At 36.2% G+C, this 25,925-nt stretch overlaps 2 protein-coding genes and 1 long non-coding RNA gene across 4 annotated transcripts; all 3 read left to right on the top strand.

Annotated features, from left to right (window-relative positions):
* The first annotated feature begins 1,410 nt into the window (after nt 1-1,410).
* On the top strand, nt 1,411-18,039 carry LOC138131247 (potassium/sodium hyperpolarization-activated cyclic nucleotide-gated channel 2-like). Of its 2 annotated transcripts, XM_069048145.1 has the most exons (7): nt 1,411-2,432; nt 2,484-2,627; nt 13,713-13,811; nt 13,863-17,204; nt 17,258-17,397; nt 17,475-17,643; nt 17,698-18,039. In XM_069048145.1, the coding sequence occupies exons 3-4, from the start codon at nt 13,776-13,778 to the stop codon at nt 15,552-15,554; spliced, it is 1,728 nt and encodes a 575-aa protein (XP_068904246.1). In that variant the 5' UTR covers nt 1,411-2,432; nt 2,484-2,627; nt 13,713-13,775; the 3' UTR covers nt 15,555-17,204; nt 17,258-17,397; nt 17,475-17,643; nt 17,698-18,039. The 2 variants fall into 2 exon arrangements, with proteins under 2 accessions (XP_068904246.1, XP_068904245.1); XM_069048144.1 differs by having other exon boundaries at nt 17,475-18,039.
* LOC138132023 (uncharacterized) lies at nt 6,714-9,182 on the top strand. Its single transcript, XR_011159965.1, has 4 exons — nt 6,714-7,898; nt 7,951-8,158; nt 8,213-8,571; nt 8,632-9,182. It is a non-coding gene; the product is annotated as an uncharacterized lncRNA (long non-coding RNA).
* A 5,740-nt stretch (nt 18,040-23,779) lies between the features above and the next one.
* Nucleotides 23,780-25,576, top strand: LOC138131708 (potassium/sodium hyperpolarization-activated cyclic nucleotide-gated channel 3-like). Its single transcript, XM_069048884.1, has one exon. It carries the CDS (start codon nt 23,856-23,858, stop codon nt 25,530-25,532), a length of 1,677 nt encoding a protein of 558 aa, XP_068904985.1. The 5' UTR covers nt 23,780-23,855; the 3' UTR covers nt 25,533-25,576.
* Nucleotides 25,577-25,925: the final 349 nt, after the last annotated feature.

Genomic DNA, 25,925 nt, shown 5'->3' with positions numbered 1-25,925 from the left:
GTTCAGGGGTGCTTGCATCTCGGTTGCGTGTGGAAGCCAGCGTCTGTAGTAGTTGATCATGCCCAGAAACCTCTGCAATCCTTTAGACGTTTTTGGAAAATCCATTTTTGAGATATCTTCTACCTTCTCAGGTAATGGTTCAATTCCGGTGGGTGTGATTTTTACCCCTAGGAACTTCAACTCCTGTGCTCCAAAGGTGCATTTCTTGGGGTTAATCACTATACCGTGTTGGCTCAGACGATTTAGAACACTTTCGACATGCTCGAGGTGCTGCTGCATATTCTCCGAAGCGATGAGGATGTCGTCCACATATGTGTATACGAAGTCTAACCCGTGGAGAACTTGATCCAGGAAACGTTGGAACGTTTGTGCAGCATTCCTTAACCCGAATGGCATTCTGACGAATTCAAAGAGACCAAAAGAGGTTGTGGGTGCTGTTTTTTTTTTTTCTATCTGCTGGATTGACTGGTATCTGGAAGTAGCCTTTGATGAGATCCAGGGTTGTATAAATGTGCTTACCCTGTACGTTCAGGGTGAAATCTTGAATGTGCGATATTGGGTATCGATCGGGAATTGTGGCTGCGTTCAGGTTTCGACAGTTCGCCACATGGTCTCCAGGTATCGTCGATTTTGGGCACCATGTGAAGTGGACTGGGGGGCGATGAAGAGGGTTGGATGATGCCTGATGCTAACATGCTGTCGAATTCCTCTTTGGCGGCCTTAAACTTGTCCGGTGCCAGACGAGACGTCTAGGTCTGTAGTGTACCGGTGGTCCCTTTGCTTGGATGTGGTACAAAACTGAATGTTTCGGTTCGCACACCATGATGGTCGTCCGGGTATTTTCGCAGCAATTGTTGGAAACGCTCGTTCACACTGTCAAAAATGGCACGGATTCCGAACTGGTTCGTTGGCTTGACGCGGCCGTTTGTTGTTTCCGCACGGTCTTGGCTGTAAAGTTTCTTGGCGCGTAGGTCCACGATTAAACCGACATGATTTATAAAATCAGCACCTAGGATTGCGTCTGTTACATCGGCCACTATGAAGGTCCACTTAAATGTACCTACACTTTAGTCCTATATCTATCGCTAGCGTCTTTTGACTGTGCACTTTAAAGATTGCCCAGTTCGCAGATCGTAAATCAAAACGCGCACTTGCCCGGTCGGCGTTACACTTTTTTAAAAAGTTAGTTGGGACTATGCTAAGGTCGGCGTCAGTATCGACTAAAAAATGTACTTTTGAACGTAAGTCGATTAGGAACCGTTCTGTTTTTTTGCAGTTGCAGGGTTCGACGCATTTCTTTTCTGCAGCGCCAAACTTGTGATACCAACCGGCTCTTTCCCTTGGTCCTCCTGAGTTGCTTTTGCTTCTGGCTTTGTAACCGCTCGTACCAGTTCGCAGTGTGGCGTCGTCGAGCCGCTTCATTAATCTGGTAGGCGGGGTTATTAATGGCGTCTAGCGTCGTTGTCGAAGACGGTTCCTCATGTCTCACCGGGTGACGTCCCCTGTGCTGGTGTGGTTCGACGATCTTGTCCGCCACTTCCGCGAGCTGGTCTAGCTTAAGGGTTGTTAATGCGATGAGCGTGGGTTGCATGGCGTGCGGCATGTTTTGTAGAAATAACTCCCGAAGTACCCGATCGTTGACTGGCTTGGTCGGTCCGGCGCCTACCAGTGTCTTCATGTGCCTCACGAGTTGGGTGGGTTTTCTGCTGCCTTGCTCACAATTTGAAAGCAGTTCTTTGAGCTTCTGTGTCTCGGTTTGGGAAAGTCTTGTGATGATGGCGTTTTTAAGTTTTGTGTATGGAGTTTCATCGCTTGGCTTTGTGTCAATGATTATATCCGAAACCTCGTTTGCCGCTTCTGAGGAGAGTACCGTCAATACGTGGTTGTACCTACTTGGTCTTTTCCTGCGTAATGCCGGCCAAGTTAAATTTCGCTTCGGCGATCGCGAACCATAACTCTGGTTTCGTATTCCACAGAGGCGGTAGTGTGCCTAGGGCGGCAGCTATTTGGGTTGGTTCGGCCGTTGGTGTTTCGTCTGGCAGTTTTCGACCTTCCCGTACTTGGGTACGCGTATTTTTCGAAGGAAAATGTTGTTTTTGTCCGGGGTCACCAATTTAGTGTCTGTCTCGTGGGCCCTTCAATTAATTGCGATGGTCCACAATAACAAATATTTATTTAGAAAACAACAGCAATGAAAATTAAATTATGAAGGGTCACACGTTTTTCACTTCAACCATGGAAGGCCTGCAGAGAGTTGTTGTTCTACAATCCAATTGAAGAGAAATATAGAAATCAACAAATGTGCAAGCTTGATAACGTTCGTCAAAAGAAAATCAATCGGTCAGGTTTTGAAGAAATCCAACATTTTTACCAAGCAGAAGATAGAAAAGTTCCTAAAGGAAGCGGATAATAGCACTTATTTAATGATGAAGGTAAATGTGATTTTTTTGTAATTCAAAAAATAACTGTTTTACTCTTTAAAGGTGATGTTGATAATCGCGATCAGTGGGGCATACCGTCGCGAGGAATTGACTTTTCTTGACGTGAAGAACAGTACAGACCTAAGATTCCTAACACTAAAACAAACGTCAGGCGAGAATTCACAATATCACTAGGCAATTTTGAAGGTATGGATTTATTAGAAATATTCAAACAATACAGTAATGTTGTACAGGGTCATTATAAATGATTGTTCCATCGCAGTTGGCGTTGAGAACCCACACAAATTTTGGATGTGCATGTGCCGCACGGTCCCGCCAGCTTCGCAACGTTAGACAAACTAGTAGCAACTAGCAAAGAGGAACTAGTTATATAAAGAGGGCTCACTAGAAAGAAAAGTCGTGTTTCTTGACAAAGATGGGAGATGTACCCTCGTGTATATGTCCTCTCGGTTAAAATTGGGTCTTTTCCTACGTTATCGTGAGTTCAACCAAGGTCAACGCTTGCAATTGGTCATTGGTCCATTTTCCGAACAAACACGCAGTCTGGGAGGAAAACATAACCAAAGTTTTTAACGTATCAAACTAGATAGTTATATTATTGAAGTGAAACTTTTTATGGGAGGGTCTTGAAATTCTGATCGGCAACCTTTTTGTGTGACGAAAAGTGGTGGGGGTAAACACTATTAGGTCGAGTGGAAGCAGTCTCTCTGTCTTTGTCACACTCACGGCATTTATCGATAATGTCCTCTCTTTGATTTGGAGGCTTAAAAATGAACAATGAGTTACGCATTTCGATATTGTTTAGTGTTATCGTTGTTTATAATTTATTTTCTTCATTAAAATATACAATTTTGTTGTGAATATGCTATTTAAAAGTGATTAATGAATAATTACAATGTTTCCCTGGAATACAAAAGTTTCACTTCTATCGTGCGTCTTTACCACACATTGTTTTTTTATACGAACAGCCGTGCTATTTTATATTACTATTTGTTAAAAGCTAAGCTGTTGACATTATGAATTCACCGAGCAAAAAATCTAAAAGGGGAGGAAATGTTTGTGGCTACAAAGGATGTACAAATAAATATTACTCTTGTTCAAGTTAAGTACATAAAGTTTTTTCACTTTTCGAGTGATGAGACAATGTACATACGTTGGTAGTTCTTCAAAAGTGTTATATTAATCGTGATTATTTATAAATTACCTATTAATTTTTTAATTAAAAAAACGATATTTTTTCGATTGTAAATTTCTGTCGGATGTCCTCAGCTTTTCTGTTGAATGCCCCTACCGTTTGTCAAAGCTGCTTTTAATTGTAGAAGATGTTTTTGAACTAAGATCTACGAGGACAAATGTTCTACTAATGTCAGAATGTCACCTTTGTCATCCAAATCTGTCCGTGAAGTTTTGTCCAGTGGCGTATCACTTGCGTTCAGAAATGGGAGCATACGTTTTTATTTGAATGATTGTGATACCGCTTTTATCAATACTAACCTCGCTCAAATAATGAAATAAAAATTATTTGGTTCTGAAAAGAACTGATTTTAATGCAATAGAGCACAACCCTGAAATCACGAAACAACGAAACGAACACTGGCAAAGCAGATCACGAATGAACGTACGCCTCTGACGCCGCATGGCCGGTAAGCGGTTCTACCTTACCACCCTAGAAATCTAAAAATGGACTCGACCAACGTAGTTGCATCGGCCGCGCAACTTTATTGGTGTGTTCTCCTTAAAGTGTTGGCACTCTACCACATGGTTAACAGCTGTTCAACCAAAGCTGACTCCAATAAAATGGACATATTCTTTACAAGAACCTCTGAACTTAGATCTGTCCTGACATATGCCTCTTAGGATAGTAAGAATATAAATAAGTTGGCAGTAAGTGTGATTCCTAATGGGAGAGTAATATCCTGCTGCTACTCATTCCACTTACTGCCTTAACTAATGATAGCTTGCCTGTAATTAGGTCATTACCTGTTGGTAAGCTCAACTAAATAATAATAATAATAATAATAATAATAAACCAGTCCTAGACTGTGTAACAAATTTTTAAATTTAATTTTTATAATTTTGGTGCAACCGGGTTTGATTATTCTGTCATTAAAATTTCCTGCACAAATTGTACCCTGATTTAAAGGGACGAGCATTCAAGGTCATACAATGCTTCGGTGAAACATCAAAGGGGGCGACAGAAGTGTTTGGTCTTTATCATCCTAGAGTGCATTTCAACGAGAGTCCAGTTTTATTTTCGTTCTTACTTTCATAACACAGAAAATATCAGATTTTCATAACCGGGAGTTGTATGACATAAAAAAAATACGGTAAAGAACAATAACCTGGCTGTGATTTGCGACAAAATTTCCTAAAAAGTACAAACTAACGCCGCTACTGTCTTAAGGTTCTCGATTATAACGGGTGACTATTAAAATTTTCACTTTGGGTTGGCTATGGATCATTCTTTGTTTTCCGTTGCACCTTAGACACTGTCAAGTTTGACATTTCAATAAATGTTTTTTCTCTTAATTTGGTTATGTTTCAATTGTACTGAGTGACATTTGTCCTTCGTTCTTGCGTGTGTCTAAAGTAACAGAAAAAATAAAAACTCCTTCAAAGCCAACTCCAAGTGAAAATTTTAATAGTCACCCGTTAACAGGAAACGACAATGGTTGCGCCAATATTTCCATCTCACTTAATTTGGAGTCTATGCAAGTTAGACCCCCTGCACACTAGCAACTTTTGAGAAGCAACTATTTAATCACAAAAATTGAACACACATAACTAAATGTAACCTCGCACACGGGCGATTTTTAAATCGAAGCAACTAAAAACTTGTCCCATTTTACAAGGAAACTGTTGGCGGTAAATGAACCAGGTTTGTTCTAACGTAGCGTCGCGCACCCGGTGATTATTTAGTTGCTTTTTCTACAAAATCCCTGTGTTAAAACTGATCTCTATAAGCAACTATTAAGTTGCCAGTGAGCGGTGCTCGTTCTTTACGGTGACTAAACTATTTAGTTGCCTATAGCAAAAGTTGCTAGTGTGTGGGAGTTCTAAATGAACCAGGTTTGTTCCAACGTAGCGCCGCGCACCCGGCGATTATATACGGGGTGATCAAATAGGACTGTTTAAGTTGGTAACACTGAATTGCATTTTAAATCGTATAACAGGAGTAACTTTCGGTTGTTGATGGCTTGTCCTTGTTAATGCTATACCTACATCAGATATTTGTCAAATAAACCAACAAAACATATCCGGTTGCAGTGTTATAAATAACCGAATTAAAAAATTTTCTTAATTGTAGTGCCAACTTAAACAGTCCTTCTTGATCACCCGGTAGTTGCTTTTTCCACAAAATGCCTCCAGAATTTAATAAAAACAGTAAAATTTTTGGTTTGCACTCTCTTTTTTGTAGAACAATATGTCAATTGTCATTTACAAGTGAAGTTAAGTTTGTGTATTTATTGTTTTTGCGTAATTTTTACTTTGTGAATCATTTAAATAACACCAAATCACAACAAATGTTTCTTACATCTTAATTATATGTGTAACAAATATTTTTTTCACTTAATTGTCCTTACAACGACTTGTAATCACGAAAATGTTGATAGGGTATAAAAATACTTCCCAGGTTTCAACGTCTTTTGCGACGTTGAATGAACAGTAAATACCCTGGTATCAACTGAAATTATTATAATACACTTGCCACCAAGTTTTTGCATATCTCACAATTTTCAATCTTCCGTTAGAATGATTAAAACACCGTATTTGATACTTTCTGAAAATGTAAACAAATTTTGACGTTTGGCCTTCCTCGTGACGTCACACGCTGTCTGGCTTGAGGCCTGGAGTTCTAGATGGCAATTCCAGTGCGCGGTGCTTGTCTTTTTCGGCGACTAAACTATTTAGTTGCCTGTAACAAAAGTTGCTAGTGTGTGGGAGCCCTTTATCTGTTCGACACGATATAAACATCCCGTAAAATTGTGTATACTTCTGTCTTTGTCACACTCAGGGCATTTGTCGATAATATCCTCTCTTTTAATTTGGAGTCTCAAAAATGAACAATGAGTTGTCGCTACCTTATTTATTATCGAGAACCTTATATGTAGTTATTTATACCATGATACTGTCTAGGTTAGCCACGCCACCGTAGACCGAAACAGATTTCTAGTCTTTGCAAGTAGACAGATTTCCACTACCGTCGATAGCGCCACCTATCGGCGATACTAGTCTCACTTATGTTATGAGTAGGGCCCGGATTTTAGGCAAAATGGACTATTTTTATTTTTTAAGGCACATGTATGAAACTTGTCTATAAATGATTTTTGGCTTAATTAGAGTAATTAGAGCCATATTTGATTCTGCCTATTCGGCCTAAAATGCCCTTTAAATACCTATTTTACCTTTTAACTGCCTGAACATGCCTAAAATGACCAAAAATCAATTTCATTTTTGCGGTTTTTTCCCAATTTTCGAATTCCGGGAAGTTTACGGTATTGAAAATGTAAAAGTGGTACCTCAATAAAATTTACAATGCTTTATGATTTTAAAATTTAAGGAGATGTAATTACTGAAATGTACAAAGTGCAGTACAATACAGGAATTACTTTTTCGCTTTTACGGTTGGGACCATGATGTCAGCGGTAAATACTCCGACAATACCTAAGTACCACAAACCATTAGACTGGACTGGCATAAATTACAGAGTTTATCTGTTTGCCTCTGTTCGAAGGGGTGCAGGTATACGCGGTCTAATGTTTTCTGATACTTAGGTATTGTTAGAAGCTTTAACGTTTATAAAATGGTCCTTGCCATAAAAACGAAAATTAAAATCCCGAAGTGAAACAATAAGAGAAACCTTAAGGGTGTCATTTTCTAAAAATTTAAGAAATATAAAATTAACCATCTCCTCTGAAATTTGGTGGGAGACGTAAATATAAGCATTACAAATTTGTCATTTCTCGTTTACTTTATCTCCGTGCAGTGGTCGTGTTTCTTGTGAACCTGTTTAAAGTGAACATAATGCCGAAACAAAAAATTAGTTTACGCGAAAAAATATTACAGTGGACAAGCAAGAAAGATTTATATGAAATAAAATCAACCCGAGAAATGTTTTGTAAAGCTTGTGGTAAACTGGTAAGTTAAGCATAATTAAAAATATGTCATTTTATATTTTTTACTTATTTGAAAATTTTATTTTTTGTAGTTTATATGCGAAAAAAAATGTCACTTGCAACAGCATGAGCAAACGGCCATCCATAAAGAGAACATTATGACACCGCTTCGGCAAACGTTGCTGACACAGAACTTGGAGGAATCGGCAAATAGTACATTCAATATGGAACTTTGTAACGTCTTTTTGCGTTTCAGAATTTTCTGACAAAATATTGTGGTAGAAAAATTCCGGATGAGTCTACTTTACGGAAAAATTATTTACCAAAATGCTACAAAGATGTATGAACATACTATCTTTTAATATTTAATTTAAAATTATTTTCACTTTTAGACTATTGACCGCATTCGGAATGAGCTGGATCCTTTTAACATATGGGTTTCAGTTGACGAAACAACAGATGCACTTGGGCGATATGTGGCGAATTGTCTGGTTGGGAAACTTTCAGAAGATGAACCTGGAAAATCTTATCTTTTGGCGTCTAAACAATTAGAAAGAACAAATCATGAGACAATAGCTAGATTCGTAAATCAATCTTTAGGTAAGGGTTTTTCACTTTTTTAAATTTATTTTGATTTAAAATTTCTATGCGTAGAAATCTTGTGGAGTACCAGAGTTGTTGCTGAAAAGTTTCTTTTGTTTGTAACGGATGGAGCACCATATATGATAAAATCTGGTAGACACCTTAAGGTGTTTTATCCAAAAATTGTGCATGTCACATGCTTAGCGCATGCTTTAAATCTAGTGGCTGAAAAAATTCGCTATCAATATGAAGATGTGGATAATTTAATTTCGAACGTGAAAAAAATTTTCGTTAAGGCACCTTTGAGAGTTGAAATGTACAAAGAAAAACTAAAAGAAATGCCACTGCCTCCACAGCCAATTTTAACACGATGGGGAACATGGCTTCAGGCTGCTATGTTTTACAGCGAACACTTTGATTCCATTAAAGAAGTAAGTATATAAAAGATAAGCAAATTAATTGATTGTTAAACTGTTTTTAACTACTCACAGGTTGTCATGTCCTTTGATGGAAGTTCTGCTGTTGCTATTCAAAAAGCACAGTCTATAATGAAGAAACCCGGAATAAAAAACCAATTAATTTATGTTCGCAGTAATTTTAAAATAATCTGCGAAAGTATTACTCAATTGGAAAAAAATGGGTTACCTTTAACCGATTCAATCAAAATTGTTGAAAACGTATTTACCTCCCTAAAAAAATCTCCAGGCCCTGTAGCAGCAGTAGCATTAAAAAAACTTGAAGATGTTACTGAAAAAAATCCTGGATACAAATTTCTTCTAGATTTGGCAAGAATTTTTAGAGGTGAAGATGTGCCGGAACATGACACCAAAATGGAAGAAATTTATTACAAATTTGCGCCCATTACCTCTTGCGAGGTAGAAAGAAGTTTTTCAAAATATAAGTCCATTTTGGTGGATAACCGACAATGTTTTAAAGTAGAAAATTTAGAGCAATATCTTGTATGCAATGTAAATACGTAACAATGTAAATAACTAACAAACTTGTAGTATTGTATATTAATTAATAAAAAATAATTAGTAAATATCTTGTTGTGTGTACCTACTTAAAACTTTAAAAACACATTTTTTAATTTAATTAACCACAACTTTAAGGACCTAGTATGGCTTATTTTCAGTTTTTAAGGGACTATTTGCAGTAGTTTAAGGGACTATTTTAGGCACCTATTTCCGACTTTTTAATTGCCTAAAATCCGGGCCCTAGTTATGAGCACGGCCTCCTAGATATGACGATAGACTTTTAGTCTATCCGGCCGTGCGCATTCGTAGTTCAAGGCATTATTTTTGTTTTCTAGTGCGCTGCGGTACGATGCATGGTTGGTTGACTACTAGCATTTATTTTTTAACAAAAATATATTTTTGTCATCTATGCAATTATAAAACAAGAACAACAGAAACTACACACTGTAAAATTTAATAAAAGAGGTGTTGCAACGGTTAACAAGGGTTTAATCGCTTGATTTGAGTATAAATAAGTATGCAACCAATATTACACATTTTTGTGCTCTTAACTCGTTTCAGAAGAAGGAGCTTACTACTCTCGTGTCAAAAATGGATTACTCCCTAGAATTCGAAGTTTTAGGGAAATAACGTTTTTCATGTTGTGTGTAGCTAGAATTTTCAAAAGTTATTTTGAATGCCTAAGTTTGGATACTTTGAATTGAGAGATTAAATCCAAATAAATATGCCGCCAGTAACCAAAATTGATTGTGAAACGAAAAATCATCTATCACTTAGCGAGAAATTAGTCATTTGCAACTGTTACAATTAATTTGCTGTCTTACATTTTTGGGATATCTTTTGTTTGTCACCAGAAACCAAATAGCCTCCAACCTAACCAAATTTATGGCAACCTAGTAACGAATATCCCTAAATCCTAGGGAGTAATCCATTTTTGATACGAGAGTATCGTGTCAAAAATAAATTACTCCCTATATTTAGAACTTTTAGGGAAATAACGTTTTTCATGTTGTGTGTAACTAGAATTTTCAAAAGTAATTTTGAATGCCTAAGGTTGGTTACTTTGAATTGAAAGATTAAGTCCAACTTGAGTGGTATATACAGGCTGATTCACGTAGCCCGTTCATTAGAAACTTTCTGATTTCCCCAAATCATATTAATATGAAAATTGATAGTTGACTATAATCGACTACTCCAAGTTCAAATGAAATATTTTCAAGATGGTGGCACTTCCGGAAATACCGGAAATCGACGCCATCTTTATTTTTTTTAATGGAAAGGCCTCATTTTGACTTCACATTTCGATTCTACGTCTTTTTATCAACACTTATCTGTCATCGTTTTTGACCTATGTTAATTTGCGCATTTTTTTATTGTTTTGTTGTTATTTAATATTTATTGCAATGCTACTTTTGAATAAAAATTCAAAAAAACAATTCCTTATAAAAAAGAATATTTTATTCAAAAAATTGAAATTACGCCTAAACGGCTGCAAATAGGCATACATAATGTTAATAAAAGTGGCCTTAAAATTTAATTTTACATTTATATCTAGTATCAGAAACGGTAGTTGCCATTTAAAAAAATGAAGTTTTCGACATTTTTTGATTATCAATTTTAAAAAATTGCAGTAGGCGTATGAAACATTAAAAAAATGTCGTTGATAGCGCAAAAAGCGGCCAAATCTTTGGCAAGTTAGTAAAGTAAAAATAAATTATTTATTTCTGATGGTTCAGGAATTATAAATTTTTTAATGAAGCCCTGCAACCTCACTTTTTTGCGAAAAAGATGACATAAAGTCCATTCAAAAATAAAAAAACCACCAACGTCGCATTTTCCTCGAAAATTACTATCGGCAACGCTGTTTAGTGTAAAATTTGGTGAGAATTGTAATTTTGAGGTTAAGTTTTTTTTAAATGTCTGGTTTTTCTGGGCATGTTTAAGTAAAAATAGTAAGAATCAATAAATAAATGAAACGTGCTGCTAATAAAACAATATGAACGGAATTCAAAGCAATTGAATTTTATTTTGAATCAAATAAATGTCATAATTTATAGTGACCAACTTAGTATGAAAAAATATCTACCTAGGGTTTTTTAAATTTTACCAACCTAAAGCAACAGGTGTGGTTTTTTGATTTTTGAATGGACTTTAGGTCAAAAACAATGACAGATAAGTATTGACAAAAAGACGTACTAAACTCAAAAGTTAACGTAGAATCGAAATGTGAAGTCAAAATGGGGCCTTTCTATTTAAAAAAACAAAGATGGCATCGATTTCCGGTATTTCCGGAAGTGCCGCCATTTTGAAAATATTTCATTTGAACTTGGAGTAGTCGATTATAGTCAACTACTAATTTTCATATTAATATGATTTTGAGAAATCAAAAAGTTTCTAATGAACGGGCTACGTGAATCAGCCTGTATAGTCTTTGCCAAAGCCAAATAACCACCAACACTGCATTCTACCCAAAAAATCAACCGGCAACGTTGTACACTTAGATTTGATTGGTCTAGCATCCTATAGTTGATTTCATATAAATGTTCTACAAGTGAGCTGTGCATGTGTAAAAGCACCTTTAATTTAGTTACATTACAAAAGTCGCATTTATGAAAGTCATGTCCAATAAAAAATACAAAGACAAAAACAAATAAGAATTACTTTAATTTAATCACTAAAAAGACGTACTTTTGAAATCAGCACTGTTAAAATGGACAAAAACTGAAAAATTAGTCAAATCGGGTTCGCGCAGAGCAAGCAATTTTGAAAGTCAAAGTCACTTAGCTTTAGCTTTAAAACCAAGAGAAAATCAGATTTTCATGCCTTGCTTAGATGCACATTTATACAGAGTGTCCCAAAAATGGCGTACTAACGGTGCACTACGGTGTAGAAGAGACTACCGTAAACGTCAGAAAAATGTTAAAAAAATTCTATTGGACTTATTTGCTGATTTGGCAGTCTTTGAAAGTGGCATTTAACAGGTAAATTATTTCAAAATATATTTATTAAATTGTCATGACAGCTACTTCTAATCGTACATATTATCACAAAGTACAAGATTACTCACTACCAATCTAATCCTGCATAATAGAGAATTTAGAAGCTTTGGAAATCGAAAAAAATATTTTAAATCCACTACGGTAACATTGCATGGTAATGTTGTACGAGTACATCTTTGTTTACATTGTATTACCGTTAATAATAATAATAATAAAAATTTATTTTTTTGTCTGAAAATTTTTTTCCATATTTTTTTTCGTGTACATTTAAACATCCTCGATACGGTAGTAAGTAGTTAGTACGCCATTTTTGGGACACCTGTGTGAAATTGAGTACCTATAGTAATACCAAAATTGCCATTATACATTTAGTATAATTTTGTTTTCACCAACATAATTCAACAGGTGGTGGTTATTTCGGTTTGGCACGGTTTATAAGATCCTGGTTCCTAGGGGAGTGTTTGAGAGTTAGATTTGAGTTGGCAGCCTGGTTTTCACAAAATTTGTGAAGTTAATACAAGCAAATCTAAATAGTTAACATAATATTTATATTTTATTTTCACTCCAGAAACATTTTGTTAACTAGCAATTTTATTTAAACGCAGATAACGACAATTTTGACAATAAAAGTGCAGCCAATTGTCTGCAACCAGGATGGAGCCAACTCTCTTTAATATACCAATTTTAAGTCCAACTACTATCCGTTTATTAAACTCCCGCACTGTCAGTGTCAAATTTTTGGAGTGTACCTACGCTGAGATACATTTTCAGTTGCCTGTACACAAAATCTAGTTATAAAAACGTCAACAAGAAAAGTTTGGTTATGTTAATAAAGTTAATTCTCTTCTCTGCAAACAATAATTAACAAAACCGTGCTTCTCTCTGGCCGTTAACAGTATTCTTTTACGTTTCATATCTTCTTCTTGTTCAGCCATTGCGTGTAAGTAATACTTTGAATGAAAGAAAGCGAATTTATTAGACTTAACTTCAAATTTGAAATTCAAATTTTTGCGCCAACGTTAAAGTAAAAATTACTAGTCTCAGAATGGCAGTGCGGCAACTTACAAACACTTTGACAGTGCGGGAGTTTAGTAAATGGATAGTAAATATGCCCCCAGTAACCAAAATTGATTGTTAAACGAAAAATCATCTATCACTTAGCGAGAAATTAGTCATTTGCAACTGTTACAATTAATTTACTGCCTTACATTTTTGGCATATCTTTTGTTTCTCACCAGAAACCACATAACCTCCAACCTAACCAAATTTATGGCAACCTAGTAACGCATATCCCTAAATCATAGGGAGTAATTTATTTTTGACACGAGAGTAGGTGCTCCTGTTAAATGTCATTTCGAAATCACAAAGATTTTGCTGACGCACAGGGCCGGATAAGAGATTTGTCTCTTGTCATTTCTAGGAGGCCCTGGTTATGAGGCTTGCGGCACATTCAACTACGTCACCAACGCTTACTGCGATGGGACAATCATTTATAATTACCCTGTATTTGGAAACCGAATCGCATATTCATTTTGCAATTTTCTTGCGGTAAATTCAATTCAATACCAGTTATCGTGATTTATTTTTTGTTTCCAGCACAAGATAGGGTCCCTACTGTGATTTTGGGACACACTGTATGACATAAATCAATAATTAAATATGGATAAGCATCAAGGCGGCGCAAATAAGAAACAAGTAATAATTTTCTGGTAAAACGTCAAATCCATATCAATCGTTTTTTCGTAGTTTTTACACATAAACATGGGCTTCTTCAGACGTCTACGTACAGCTGAGGGTGAAAACCATAAGTGCCACTTAAAACATGTAGGTTCGGCAAGTTTCCTTCCTGCTTTGCCGAAAGACGCTTCTTTTTTGCAAAAATTTAAACGAAAGTTGAAGAAAAGTACGCTCATATCAGAATTTAATCCCCAGAGCCTGGAATATTTTAGAAGTAAAGCCGAAATCTTCCGTATCAAACGTGATCATGTCCAGTCACAATCATGGATTATTCACCCTTTCAGTGATTTTCGATCGTACTACGAAATGTGGATGTCAGTAATTTGGTTTTTGGTCATTTTCTGTATGCCAATTGAGGCAGCATTCGACTTGTTTCACCACCATGCTGACTCAATACTACGTACTAAATACAGAACCGTTCAGCACAATCCATTTAGTTTGATATTACGACTGATTTGCATGACTGACATTATTATAACATTTTGTACCGGATATACAATAGAAAAACGCCGAAAAGTTGTGATGAGACCTCTGAAAATAGTGAAACACTACATCCTGAGCATTTACTTCATTCCTGACGTGTTGTGTTCACTTCCTCTTGATTTTTTTGTAAACAGTCATAGCACCCAACGAATACTAGGATTTTTAGGATTTTTGAGGATTATAAGGATTCTAACATTACACACTTATACTTCAAGAACCCTGGAAATTTTTAAAATAAGAAGCATTGCAAGTAGGGCAATACGAAACTGCGTTATCAATCTGCTCGTGTTTCACTGGTTCGCCTGCTTCCAGTATATGATTCCTCAAGTGCGTTTCTTCGCGTATGGAGAAGTGGTGGCCGAGTCGTGGGTGGAAAGAACAGACCTTCCAGATTTAAACTTTATATCGCAATATATTATTTGCGTTTATCGGGCCGCAGGAGGATTATTTTGCATCCACTTTGAACAGATGCAAGTCGAAATTTGGGAAGAGAGACTGATAGCAATCATAACATTTATTTTTGGAAAAGTTTACATGTTCTTCCTCACGGTCGTAATCCTAAATCGTTTACTTAGACAGAGATGTCTTGAGGTTAAATACTACGAGACCATCAGTCAAGTGCAAGCTTACATGAGCCAGAAACAACTGCCGCTACCCATGCAGATCAGACTTTTGCAATTCTATGATTACAAATATAACAAAAAGTTCTTTCAGGAGAGAAGTATCATCAGTTTGCTCTCAGATAAGCTCAAAGGAGAAATCAATCTGAACGTTTGTAGCAAACTGGTGCAGAACGTGTCGATGCTTGGTCATTTACCGCAGGCTTATCTCGAGCAAGTTGTGGTCAACCTAAAACCTGAGATATATTTGGCGAACGATATTATCATTAAAGCGGGCTCTGTGGGAGATTGTATGTATTTTTTGGCCAGTGGAACGGTGGGCGTTTGGACACCATCAGGAAAGGAAGTGTGCCATCTTCAAGATGGCGCCTATTTCGGAGAGATCTCTTTGGTATTTAAAGACAAGAGGAGAACAGCCAATATTATCGCTCTTGAAATTTGCGAAGTGTACAAATTAGACAGAAAAATATTCAGGAACACTTTCAAGGCTAGTTCTCAATTGTTCAATATGTTGGAGGAGGTGGCCAATGAAAGGCTCGAAATTACACAAATGTTTGAGGATGTACATGCCAAAACTTTTATGGAAATACAGCATTAATTTTGTTTTCCACTTTTATACTCTTATAATATAAGTTATTCTATATATGTAAACTCCGTCCAGCGAGAGATTGGGAGAGTTTAAATTGTAGGCTTGTAACCCAACACTACAAAATGCACTAGAATACAATACAAAAAAATTTAATAAAATAAATTATTGTGGTGGTACCTTTGAAATAATTTTGCGGGCATTGTAATCCTACGCCAATTTATGCTGTCACAGAAAATTGTCAAATTTCAGCTGTTGTCGTTGCCGCTGTCATTTTGAATCGTCAACACCGTGTGTGGTTTATTTGCTCTTTCGTCTTCAAGTGAGGCATTTTGTTGTGTTTAAAACTTGTTAATTATCTGGGATAAGTTAGTTTGTTGGTTTGTATTGACTAAGTTCTGTATTGTTAACCTCCGAGTAATGTGTGTTTTGTTCGTTATTTCTTGCTTAACTACAGAGTGATCAACAAGGACTGAAGCTGTTGGCAACAATGACATCCTGATGAAAATTTCAGTGGAGTTGGTAGCATTACATTTTCAGTTGTCAGTTTTGACGGGCAAATTTAAACTTCAAAATCAAGTGTCATTTTTGTATCAATTTATTAATGAAAATGGTTTTTACACTAGAGCAAGACATTTTTATTGGTATGGCGTACTTTCGGACTGGAAATTTTGATGCTGCTAACGGTTGGCAGTATTCCACGGAGCACGGACGATACATTGCACCAATTTCAACAAATGTTCCCCGAGCCAGTTGGTACTTTGGGCGGCGCGGTACCTTATTCGCGTTTAGGCAGCATTGCACGAGATGGGTGCAACGTTACCTACAAACAGGTGATGTGAAAAAGGCCAAACCTACTGGTAGAACATCTACACTTACAGAAGATGTAGTTGAGAATGTTCGAGGTAGAATGGAACAAAACCCTCGAAAGTCAGTGCGAAAGCTTTCACTCCAAACAAGCGTGATTCTTATGTAAAACACACGCATCCAAAGTTCTTTGTTGGGTACGTTTAATGCAGGGCCTAATAATCCTTACCATTAAAAATCCCGTCATTCCTTTTCCTTACTTTACCGGCTTGTCATATGGAAGTTGCCTAACCATTTTAAAGAAGAAATTAAAGTTCCACCCTTACAAATTTTCCCGGATCTAATCCCTGCATCCCGCAGACTTTCAGCTCGAAAATAATAACGCATAAAACATGTTTCTGTTTCTCAGGGGGGGCATGCGTGCACGGCCTGTCGCTTTTATGAATATCGAAACAGTGGGCCATTATTAAGTACCGCTAATTACATTTTATACTGTTTTTGGTCGTTTTGTACGTATCGTGTTTTAAAACTACCAACTCGTAACATAACCTAAATTTTTTGACATTCACAACTTGCAGCGGGTGCCAACACTGACGCACAAAAAAATTTCATAATTTGGGAATATTTAGCTGTCATTTGCTGCCAACAGCTTCAGTCCTTGTTGATCACGCTGTATTTTTTTGTGGTGTTTAAACTTTCTAAGTTTTTTAAATTAGTTAGTTTGTTGTTTTAGTTTGTTTCTGCTCTATAAGTTCCCTATTGTTTACCTTCGAGTGCCTTTTTTAAGTGACATTTCTATTTATAAACATGAATCCCTTTAGTGATATCACGAACAATATCTAGACTGATGCAAAGGTATGAAGATAATATTTTTAATTTAATTATATTGCTTTAAAACTGTTTTGTAGGCAACCCGAAGCTATTTGAATGTAGCTGGCAACCCAGCAGCCCAGAGGATGATGCAAGTGCTTATTCATTTTTCATAAATGAAAAACTTACAACTGAAAGTCCACTGGAGGTTGCTTTTCATACCTTATAACACAAAATGGTATTATATCATAATTTTATTGACATCATCATTGATCAGGTCAGATTAGTCAAGGGTTAAAAGTATTTTTCTTAAAGGTCACTGCGAGATGCTTAGGAAACACAGTGTCAAAGTGTAAAGATGGTCCAACTAAAACATCATCAAGAAAGTTGACGAGGCAGCAACCCAGAAGAGTTACAGCAGACTTGCATTGCAAGTTCATCTTGTACTCAATGATATGATGCAGAGCAGTAAGACAAGGGTTCTGTACTGTAAAGCTAGTTTTTTTTTCAATGAAATATTTCTTTTTTAAATTTTCAGTCTTCTACCGCCACAGGCTCTTCTTATGTTTATTCAATAAGTAAAGTTAATATTCTAGAATATATTTTAATATGTCAAATTGAATTCGGACTGGCGCACGATAGTCGGTCATTCAGACAAATGTCTGCAGGAAGTCTCAGGATTTAATTTAAATTAACCTTGACCATTTTTGTTTTATGTTTATATTACGTATTATGTTTTAAGCATACTCGAGCAGCACTGTCCATAATTTTGTGTAAGTCAGAAATTTAATTTGAAATTAACCAGTTACTGCAGGTGAAAACAAGAACGTATTTGATTTTATTTATTTGAAAAATTAAATACAGGCGTCCTTCAACCCAAGGAATTGTTTTATTTTAACTCCTAGCCCCCTGAGAAGTTCCCCATATTATTTTGCTTCACGAACTGATCTTCCGCTATTTTGAACACAACAATTTCGTAGACATTTCACAACCAGCAAAATTAAGTCGTTTGATTTCTCATTGATATAAAGTTGATATATAAACGATCTTGTTTTACTTTTAAATATTCTTGAGTCAAGTAGTTATCAAGAGTACACGTCTTCGTGTAAAATACTGCAACTGTAATATTTTCATTCATTTTATCTCTTATTCGTTAAGGTACTTCATTAATTAGAGGATAATTTCAGGGCAGAAAATGTTACTGCTTGAAGGATATATTTCAAATTTTACGCGCGCTAGGTACTACTTTCTCTGCGTAGAATTTAGTGATTTTTATGTCAACCAATCTCTCGCTGGACAAACTATACCTGGTGACTGTGGCGAAGAGTGAGAGAGAAATGAAAGAAATCATGAGGAGCCTGGGAAAGTATACGAGGAAGAAAAAGCTGGTAGTGAATGTGGAAAAGAGGAAAATGTTGGTGTTTCATAAGAGAAAGAGGAAGGGTGAAAAGAGAGGCGTGGAATTGAGAAGAAAGCAAAATAGAACGAGTAAGTGAGTTCAGTTACTTGGGCTACACGTTCAACGAGAGAGCCAGCGGCGCACATTAGAGAGACAGTGAGAAAAGCGAACAAGGTCCTACCTATAGTTTGTCCAGCGAGAGACAGCGAGTAAACAGGAATCCTTTAAAGCCCGTAGGGCAAATACAGTTTTATTCTACAAATTAAATTACTTTTTGCGGCGTTTGAGATATTTATCGTACGCTAATTTTATCAGAAGGTCTTGATTTACATGTCTTAAATCCTTCCCCAATAATTTTTTGTTAATATTGTTCAAATAAGAATGGAATATAACATTAACGCACAATTCTATAAATGAGGTAACACTATCTTGATGCTGTGGACAAAAGAGCGGCGAAATCTTTTGAAAACAATTGGCGGCACAAATTGAACATAATTTTTGTTTGATACTGTAACATAATATATATTTTGGAATAGTTTCCAACAAAAATTGTGTGACTTGTGTAAAAATTAAAGTAAAATCACTACATGGGTGAATTAAATTGCACCTTTCAAATTGTCGTTGGGAAATTAAAATGTTTTGTTCTAGTGGAACAGCCGTGGAAATTCTTTGCTTACAAAAGTCACACAAACTTTTTTGTAACATTTTCTTTGCAACGAACCCATATGATGAGACATAATTTGTCACACAGGTCGTTCTAATAAAAATAGGTATAACTAATGGGGGTACTTCAGGTTGGACGTGAATTGTATTTCGCTGCTCCACAAATGACCGTAAATTGTCTAAAGCACCTGTTGACGTATCTGCTATGCAATTAGCACCTGCGGAATGTGGTGAAACAAAATTATTCACAATTAAAGATTTACAAGACGAAATAAAAGAAGAACAGAAAAGAAGTTTTCAACAGGATCTTGGTTGAAACATCTAGGTGCAAAATAACGAAATTTTTTTTTTAATAATTGCGGTGTTAAATAAATTAACCCACGAAGTGAAAATATCCAATTTTTCAAACATGGTGGTTTGACGGGTACTCTTGAATTAGGTAAAGTGAAAAACATGGATGAAATAACTGGCAAGCAAGATTTCCAGAATAAAACATGTTTTGACTTTTGTGTCACTACACTCCGCAGTTCTTTTCCTGATGATAGATGCTTAAAACTACCATCAACACTATCAAAAAGCTTATCAAAGAATAATAACAAATCAGCTGTCTCAGTAGCTTTCGGATGTATATAAAAGGCAGATTCTGCAGAGAGTTCTGTACTAACTCTGTCAGCTACATGCATAGCCGTACCTACTGTGTGACTAAACACTTGCGTACAGTTCTTTATCTTCATTTTTTTAATTTTAGAAGGTATGACATGTTCATCGGTGAGTTTTGTGAACTGACTGTATACACCCTGCTTCTTGTCTACCTCGTAGAGACGCTCAATGTGAGACCATGATGCTACTTTTTCGACACCTTCCTGAACAAAATGAAGCTAATACACTTGATTAAGTGGGGAAAATCAAATAAATGTACCACTTCTACCCCATCAATTAGATAACCTTGTAGCCTATTTTCTTCATTTAATTCAGCAAAGTGCCTATTCGTACTTGAAATCAGTTAATTTACAACCGCCTGATTAGTAGCACCTTGGTCAGATATTGTAGCCAAAACAATCAGACCACAACTGCGTAACTGACGAATGACCTCTTTTAAAATTTTTGACAGCTGGTCGGTGGACGTTGTTCCTTCACAAAAAGTAAAGCAAACAGTTTGCTTCCACTTTTTGTAGATTCCTTTGATCATAAAAGTTAATGCATGATCGGCAAATGCAAGGCAACGATCTGAACCGCCAGAATCCACAAAACCCTCTACAGAATCTGTTCGTGAATTATATTGTAAGCCGGGAGACAACGAAATTTCAGCGAACATCAGTACACAGTGCTTTTCTATAGTTTTCATGTCAGACACACGTTTTTTCAGATGATTAAAAATTGATTCATTAATACCAGTTTGGAAAGGAATTTTATTTAACATTTCTGTAAGAACTTTTCTTGATGGTAAACTAAAAATTTTTGATAGCAAACGGTATCCGCGACCACTGTGTTTATATGTAGGTAGAGCCAAAATTTTGTCATTTACAGTAAACCTGCGACCCCTCGGTTTATATTTTTGTGTTCGTAATTGGGACAAAAAAAAATCAGCAGTAATTTCATTAACGTCTTTTAAATATCTCAATACCCCTTCCTTCTTTGCCAAGTAATTTAATTTTCTGTTTACGGACATGCCCTTACTTCTTAATTTCGCCGCAACTTGTTGGAGAGCCTTTGTTCGCTTGTAAAAAAATTTTGCTTTTGGCGAAAGATGATTTTGTCTTGTAACTCCTACTGATTGAAGAAGGCCTTTACTCTTCTTTGGAGTTCTCACAGCTGTAAAATAAAAAAAACCTTAGTCTCTTTGACTAAAAAACAATAATATCGAGTGTGTCAAACAGCCCTTTCAGCAAAGATTCTTGCTGCTGCTGCTACATAGGTCACGAATTTGTATCAAAGAAAGTTCTGGAGCCTTCTTTTTTAAAAAGAAACTTATTAAAAATCTTTTTTTTTTGTCACTTGCAAATGCTCTTGTACGTTAACAAAGGGCCATTAACACAAATGATAACTTTTCTCGATGTTCGGTGAACACTCTAAATTTTGTACTTTCAGTGCTGTCCGCGACTATTGATACACCCGATGGATTAAAATAAAATATCAATGTATAAAATATCTGCTCAAACAGTACAGATTTGTACATTTTAAGCACACAATGATTCAATTAATTTAAATAAAATTACGGCAAAATAATAATTGATGAAAATAAAGAAATTTACATAAATCGTGTTGCATTCTTGGAGTGGGACTAGCACTGGCACTAGAGGTAGATGGAAGTGCTTGCACGCCCAAATCGTACAACCCTGCTTCCTCGACTGTGTTAACAACGGAACCTAAAATTTTTAATTTTTTTTACAAAAATTGACAATTTAATGTTGACACATACCTTTCAATACAGTGTCAAACAAAGAAGTTTTCAGTCGTTTCGCTTGTAAAGAAGAATATGTCTTCGTAGAAGTCTTTACAGACATGGCTTCCGGAGAAAGTCGAAAGTCGAAAGTCGAAAGTGAAGATGGAAACCCACCTGAAAAAAAATTTGAAACAATACCTTTTAGTTTATCCGGAGTAATGCATTTGCGTTCTTCGGGAGGACGACTGAAACAATTCTCTTCAGTGGATCCTTCTGTAAATGCTGGAAAACAAACTCATTTTTATTATGCATACATTTTTGTCCCAAGTACTTACCGTGTAGGTTCAAAGTAGGAAGTGCATATCGCAATAAACGGTCGCTCGCATCAATGCAGTTCTCAGCAAAGTGATTTTTGCAAACGCGATAATTTCGGCTTAAATTTTTTGGATCCAATCCTAGCAGTTTAGGATTACCAATTCTTTCGATCCAAATAGCATGAATCCGTTGTTCAGACGGTATAGCATATCTGTAAATTAATAAATAAAATGACAAAGTTATTCTATTATACTTCGATTCCCATTTAAACAAAATACCAACAGTATTGATACATAATATGAACAGTGAAGCGGCTATTTCGGAATTTATAACAGTACCTAATGTTTGTTTGAAAATTTGCCTAAAAATCTAATTTACAAGTTGCTATTTTATTTATATTGTTACAATTCTTAATTTTTATATGCAATTAATGTTCTAGGACACTAATTGTATTGCGTAAAAAGTTTCTGTCTTGTATGATCCACATATAATTAAGAAAATATGAAATATTAAAAAAAAAAAACAGAATTATGGCTTGCCATTTTTTTGGCGAGACAGCATTAAATAATATTTACTTACCTGCGGCTAGTTTTATCTTCACATGCAGGTACACAACAACGTTTCATTTTCAAATACAAAAATGTTCAATTACAATAAAATGAAAGAAAATAAATCAAACAGGCGAAACTATCACTTGCACGCACTAAGATTCTCGAACAATTTTTTGTTTTTTAAATCTGAATGATCAGAGCTCTAGATAATATCTAAACTTTAAAAAGTTTAGGGAAACGCGTAAGGATTATCAACTTTGGGTTGGTAACAAATATTTTTAGCTGCCTGCAGCGCCATCTATAGTCTCCTCCTCTAAATAAAACTTGTTTCAAGGTCATCTATACGAGTCCCCACCCCCTGATGATGACGTCACACTAGTTGAAACGTTGTAATTTTCTTGCGACATTTTTCCAATTTTTCTCAAAATGAATTGTTTTATTTATGTCGTTTCCATAGCGACATGGCGACATATAGGCCGACTTTATTTTTATTGACAGTGAAGGAAATTTTACTTGTTCATTTGATAATTACAAATTTTCGGGTTGCACACAAAATGTTGTGTACACCTTGGTTTCGAAATACTTTGACGAACCGAGAGAAAAATTGTCGTCAAGGTCGCTTTGCGGCCGAGACAAGACAATCTCAATTTTACAAGACAATCTTAATTTTACAAGACAATCTCAATTTCGCATCCTTGATATACAAATAACTATTTCAATTCAATTTGACGAATTTGACCAAGGACTTGTCAAAATTTATTTTAAATATCGAATTAGTTTCAAAATTTTACGAACATCGTAGGTCATGGAATGGCCTACCAGGGAATGTGGGAACACAGCCAGTGTCCTGGCCTGTAACCTGAGACCGCCTTGCGGGTTTAATCGCTTGATTTGAGTATAAATAAGTATGTAACCAATATTACACATTTTTGTGCTCTTAATTCGTTTCAGGAGCTTAGGTGTTAAATGTCATTTCGAAATCACAAAGATTTTGCTGACGCACAGGGCCGGATAAGTAAGAGACTTGTCTCTTGTCATATCTAGGAGGCCCTGGTTATGACGCTTGCGGCACATTCAACTACGTCACCAACGCCTACTGCGATGGGACAATCATTTATAATTACCCTGTATTTGGAAACCGAATCGCATATTCATTTCGCAATTTTCTTGCGGTAAATTCAATTCAATACCAGTTATCGTGATTTATTTTTTGTTTCCAGCACAAGATAGGGTCCCTACTGTGATTTTGGGACACGCTGTATGACATAAGTCAATAATTAAATATGGATAAGCATCAAGACGGCGCAAATAAGAAACAAGTAATAATTTTCTGGTAAAACGTCAAATCCATATCAATCGTTTTCTCGTAGTTTTTACACATAAAAATGGGCTTCTTCAAACGTCTACGTACAGCTGAGGGTGAAAACCACAAGTGCCACTTAAAACACGTAGGTTCGGCAAGTTTCCTACCTGCTTTGCCGAAAGATGCTTCTTTTTTGCAAAAATTTAAACGAAACTTGAAGAAAAGTACGCTGATATCAGAACTTAATCCCCAGAGCCTGGAATATTTCAGAAGTAAAGCCGAAATCTTCCGTATCAAACGTGATCATGTCCGGTCAAAATCATGGATTATTCACCCTTTCAGTGATTTTCGATCGTACTACGAAATGTGGATGTCGGTAATTTGGCTTTTGGTCATTTTCTGTATGCCAGCTGAGGCAGCATTCGACTTGTTTCACCACCATCCTGACTCAATAATACGTATTCACTACCTATTCGTTCAATACAATGCATTTAGTTTGATATTACGACTGATTTGCATGACTGACATTATTATAACATTTTGTACCGGATATACCATAGAAAAACGCCGAAAAGTTGTGATGAGACCTCTGAAAATAGTGAAACACTACATCCTGAGCATTTACTTCATTCCTGATGTGTTGTGTTCACTTCCTCTTGATTTTTTTGCAAACAATCATGACACCCAACGAATACTAGGATTTTTAGGATTTTTGAGGATTATAAGGATTCTAACATTACACACTTATACTTCAAGAACCCTGGAAATGTTTAAAATAAGAAGCACTGCAAGTAGGGCAATACGAAATTGCGTTATCAATCTGCTCGTGTTTCACTGGTTCGCCTGCTTCCAGTTTATGATTCCTCAACTGCGTTTCTTCGCGTATGGTCAAGCGGTGGCCGAGTCGTGGGTGGAAAGAACAGACCTTCCAGATTTAAACATTATATCGCAATATATTATTTGCGTTTATCGGGCCGCAGGAGGATTATTTTGCATCCACTTTGAACAGATGCAAGTCGAAATTTGGGAAGAGAGACTGATAGCAATCATAACATTTATTTTTGGAAAAGTTTACATGTTCTTCCTCACGGTCGTAATCCTAAATCGTTTAGTTAGACAGAGATGTCTTGAGGTTAAATACTACGAGACCATCAGTCAAGTGCAAGCTTACATGAGCCAGAAACAACTGCCGCTACCCATGCAGATCAGACTTTTGCAATTCTATGATTACAAATATAACAAAAAGTTCTTTCAGGAGAGAAGTATCATCAGTTTGCTCTCAGATAAGCTCAAAGGAGAAATCAATCTGAACGTTTGTAGCAAACTGGTGCAGAACGTGTCGATGCTTGGTCATTTACCGCAGGCTTATCTCGAGCAAGTTGTGGTCAACCTAAAACCTGAGATATATTTGGCGAACGATATTATCATTAAAGCGGGCTCTGTGGGAGATTGTATGTATTTTTTGGCCAGTGGAACGGTGGGCGTTTGGACACCATCAGGAAAGGAAGTGTGCCATCTTCAAGATGGCGCCTATTTCGGAGAGATCTCTTTGGTATTTAAAGACAAGAGGAGAACAGCCAATATTATCGCTCTTGAAATTTGTGAAGTGTACAAATTAGACAGAAAAATATTCAGGAACACTTTCAAGGCTAGTTCTCAATTGTTCAATATGTTGGAGGAGGTGGCCAATGAAAGGCTCGAAATTACACAAATGTTTGAGGATGTACATGCCAAAACTTTTATGGAAATACAGCATTAATTTTTTTTCCACTTTTATACTCTTATAATATAAGTTATTCTATACAGTGAGTTTTTTTTAAGACTGGCCATAGGGTTTTACATGCTAATTTTTCAACCCCCTGTTAACTTTTGTTCCGATGAAAATATTCAAACCATTTTTGGAACAAAGTTGGAAGATTTTTTAAACTATCGGATAGATTACAATTTAATATCCCAAACCGTCGAAAAAGTTGTGAAAAAAATATTTTTTAGGGCGCCGAAATAATAGTACGTCGAGCGGCCGCCAGAGTAGCGCCGGCTCAACCAGCACCTGACGATCTCCAATTTTGGACGCTTTCGGCGCGCTAAAAAATATTTTTTCCCAACTTTTTCGACAGTTTGGGATATTGAATTGTAATCTATCCGATAGTTT

The sequence above is a fragment of the Tenebrio molitor genome, chromosome 5, assembly GCF_963966145.1.
Source record: "Tenebrio molitor chromosome 5, icTenMoli1.1, whole genome shotgun sequence".
In the NCBI taxonomy this organism is placed as follows: domain Eukaryota; kingdom Metazoa; phylum Arthropoda; class Insecta; order Coleoptera; family Tenebrionidae; genus Tenebrio; species Tenebrio molitor.
Note: the sequence above shows the minus strand (reverse complement) of the source record. Positions and strands in the feature narration are given on the sequence as shown.

Bases quoted from the DNA above. Each gene is read 5' to 3' on its own strand.
- LOC138131247 (XM_069048145.1), top strand. From the start codon at position 13,776: ATGGATAAGCATCAAGGCGGCGCAAATAAGAAACAA. The intron at 13,812-13,862 runs GTAATAATTTTC...GTTTTTTCGTAG, and splicing joins GCGGCGCAAATAAGAAACAA to TTTTTACACATAAACATGGG.
- LOC138131708 (XM_069048884.1), top strand. From the start codon at position 23,856: ATGGGCTTCTTCAAACGTCTACGTACAGCTGAGGGTGAAAACCACAAG.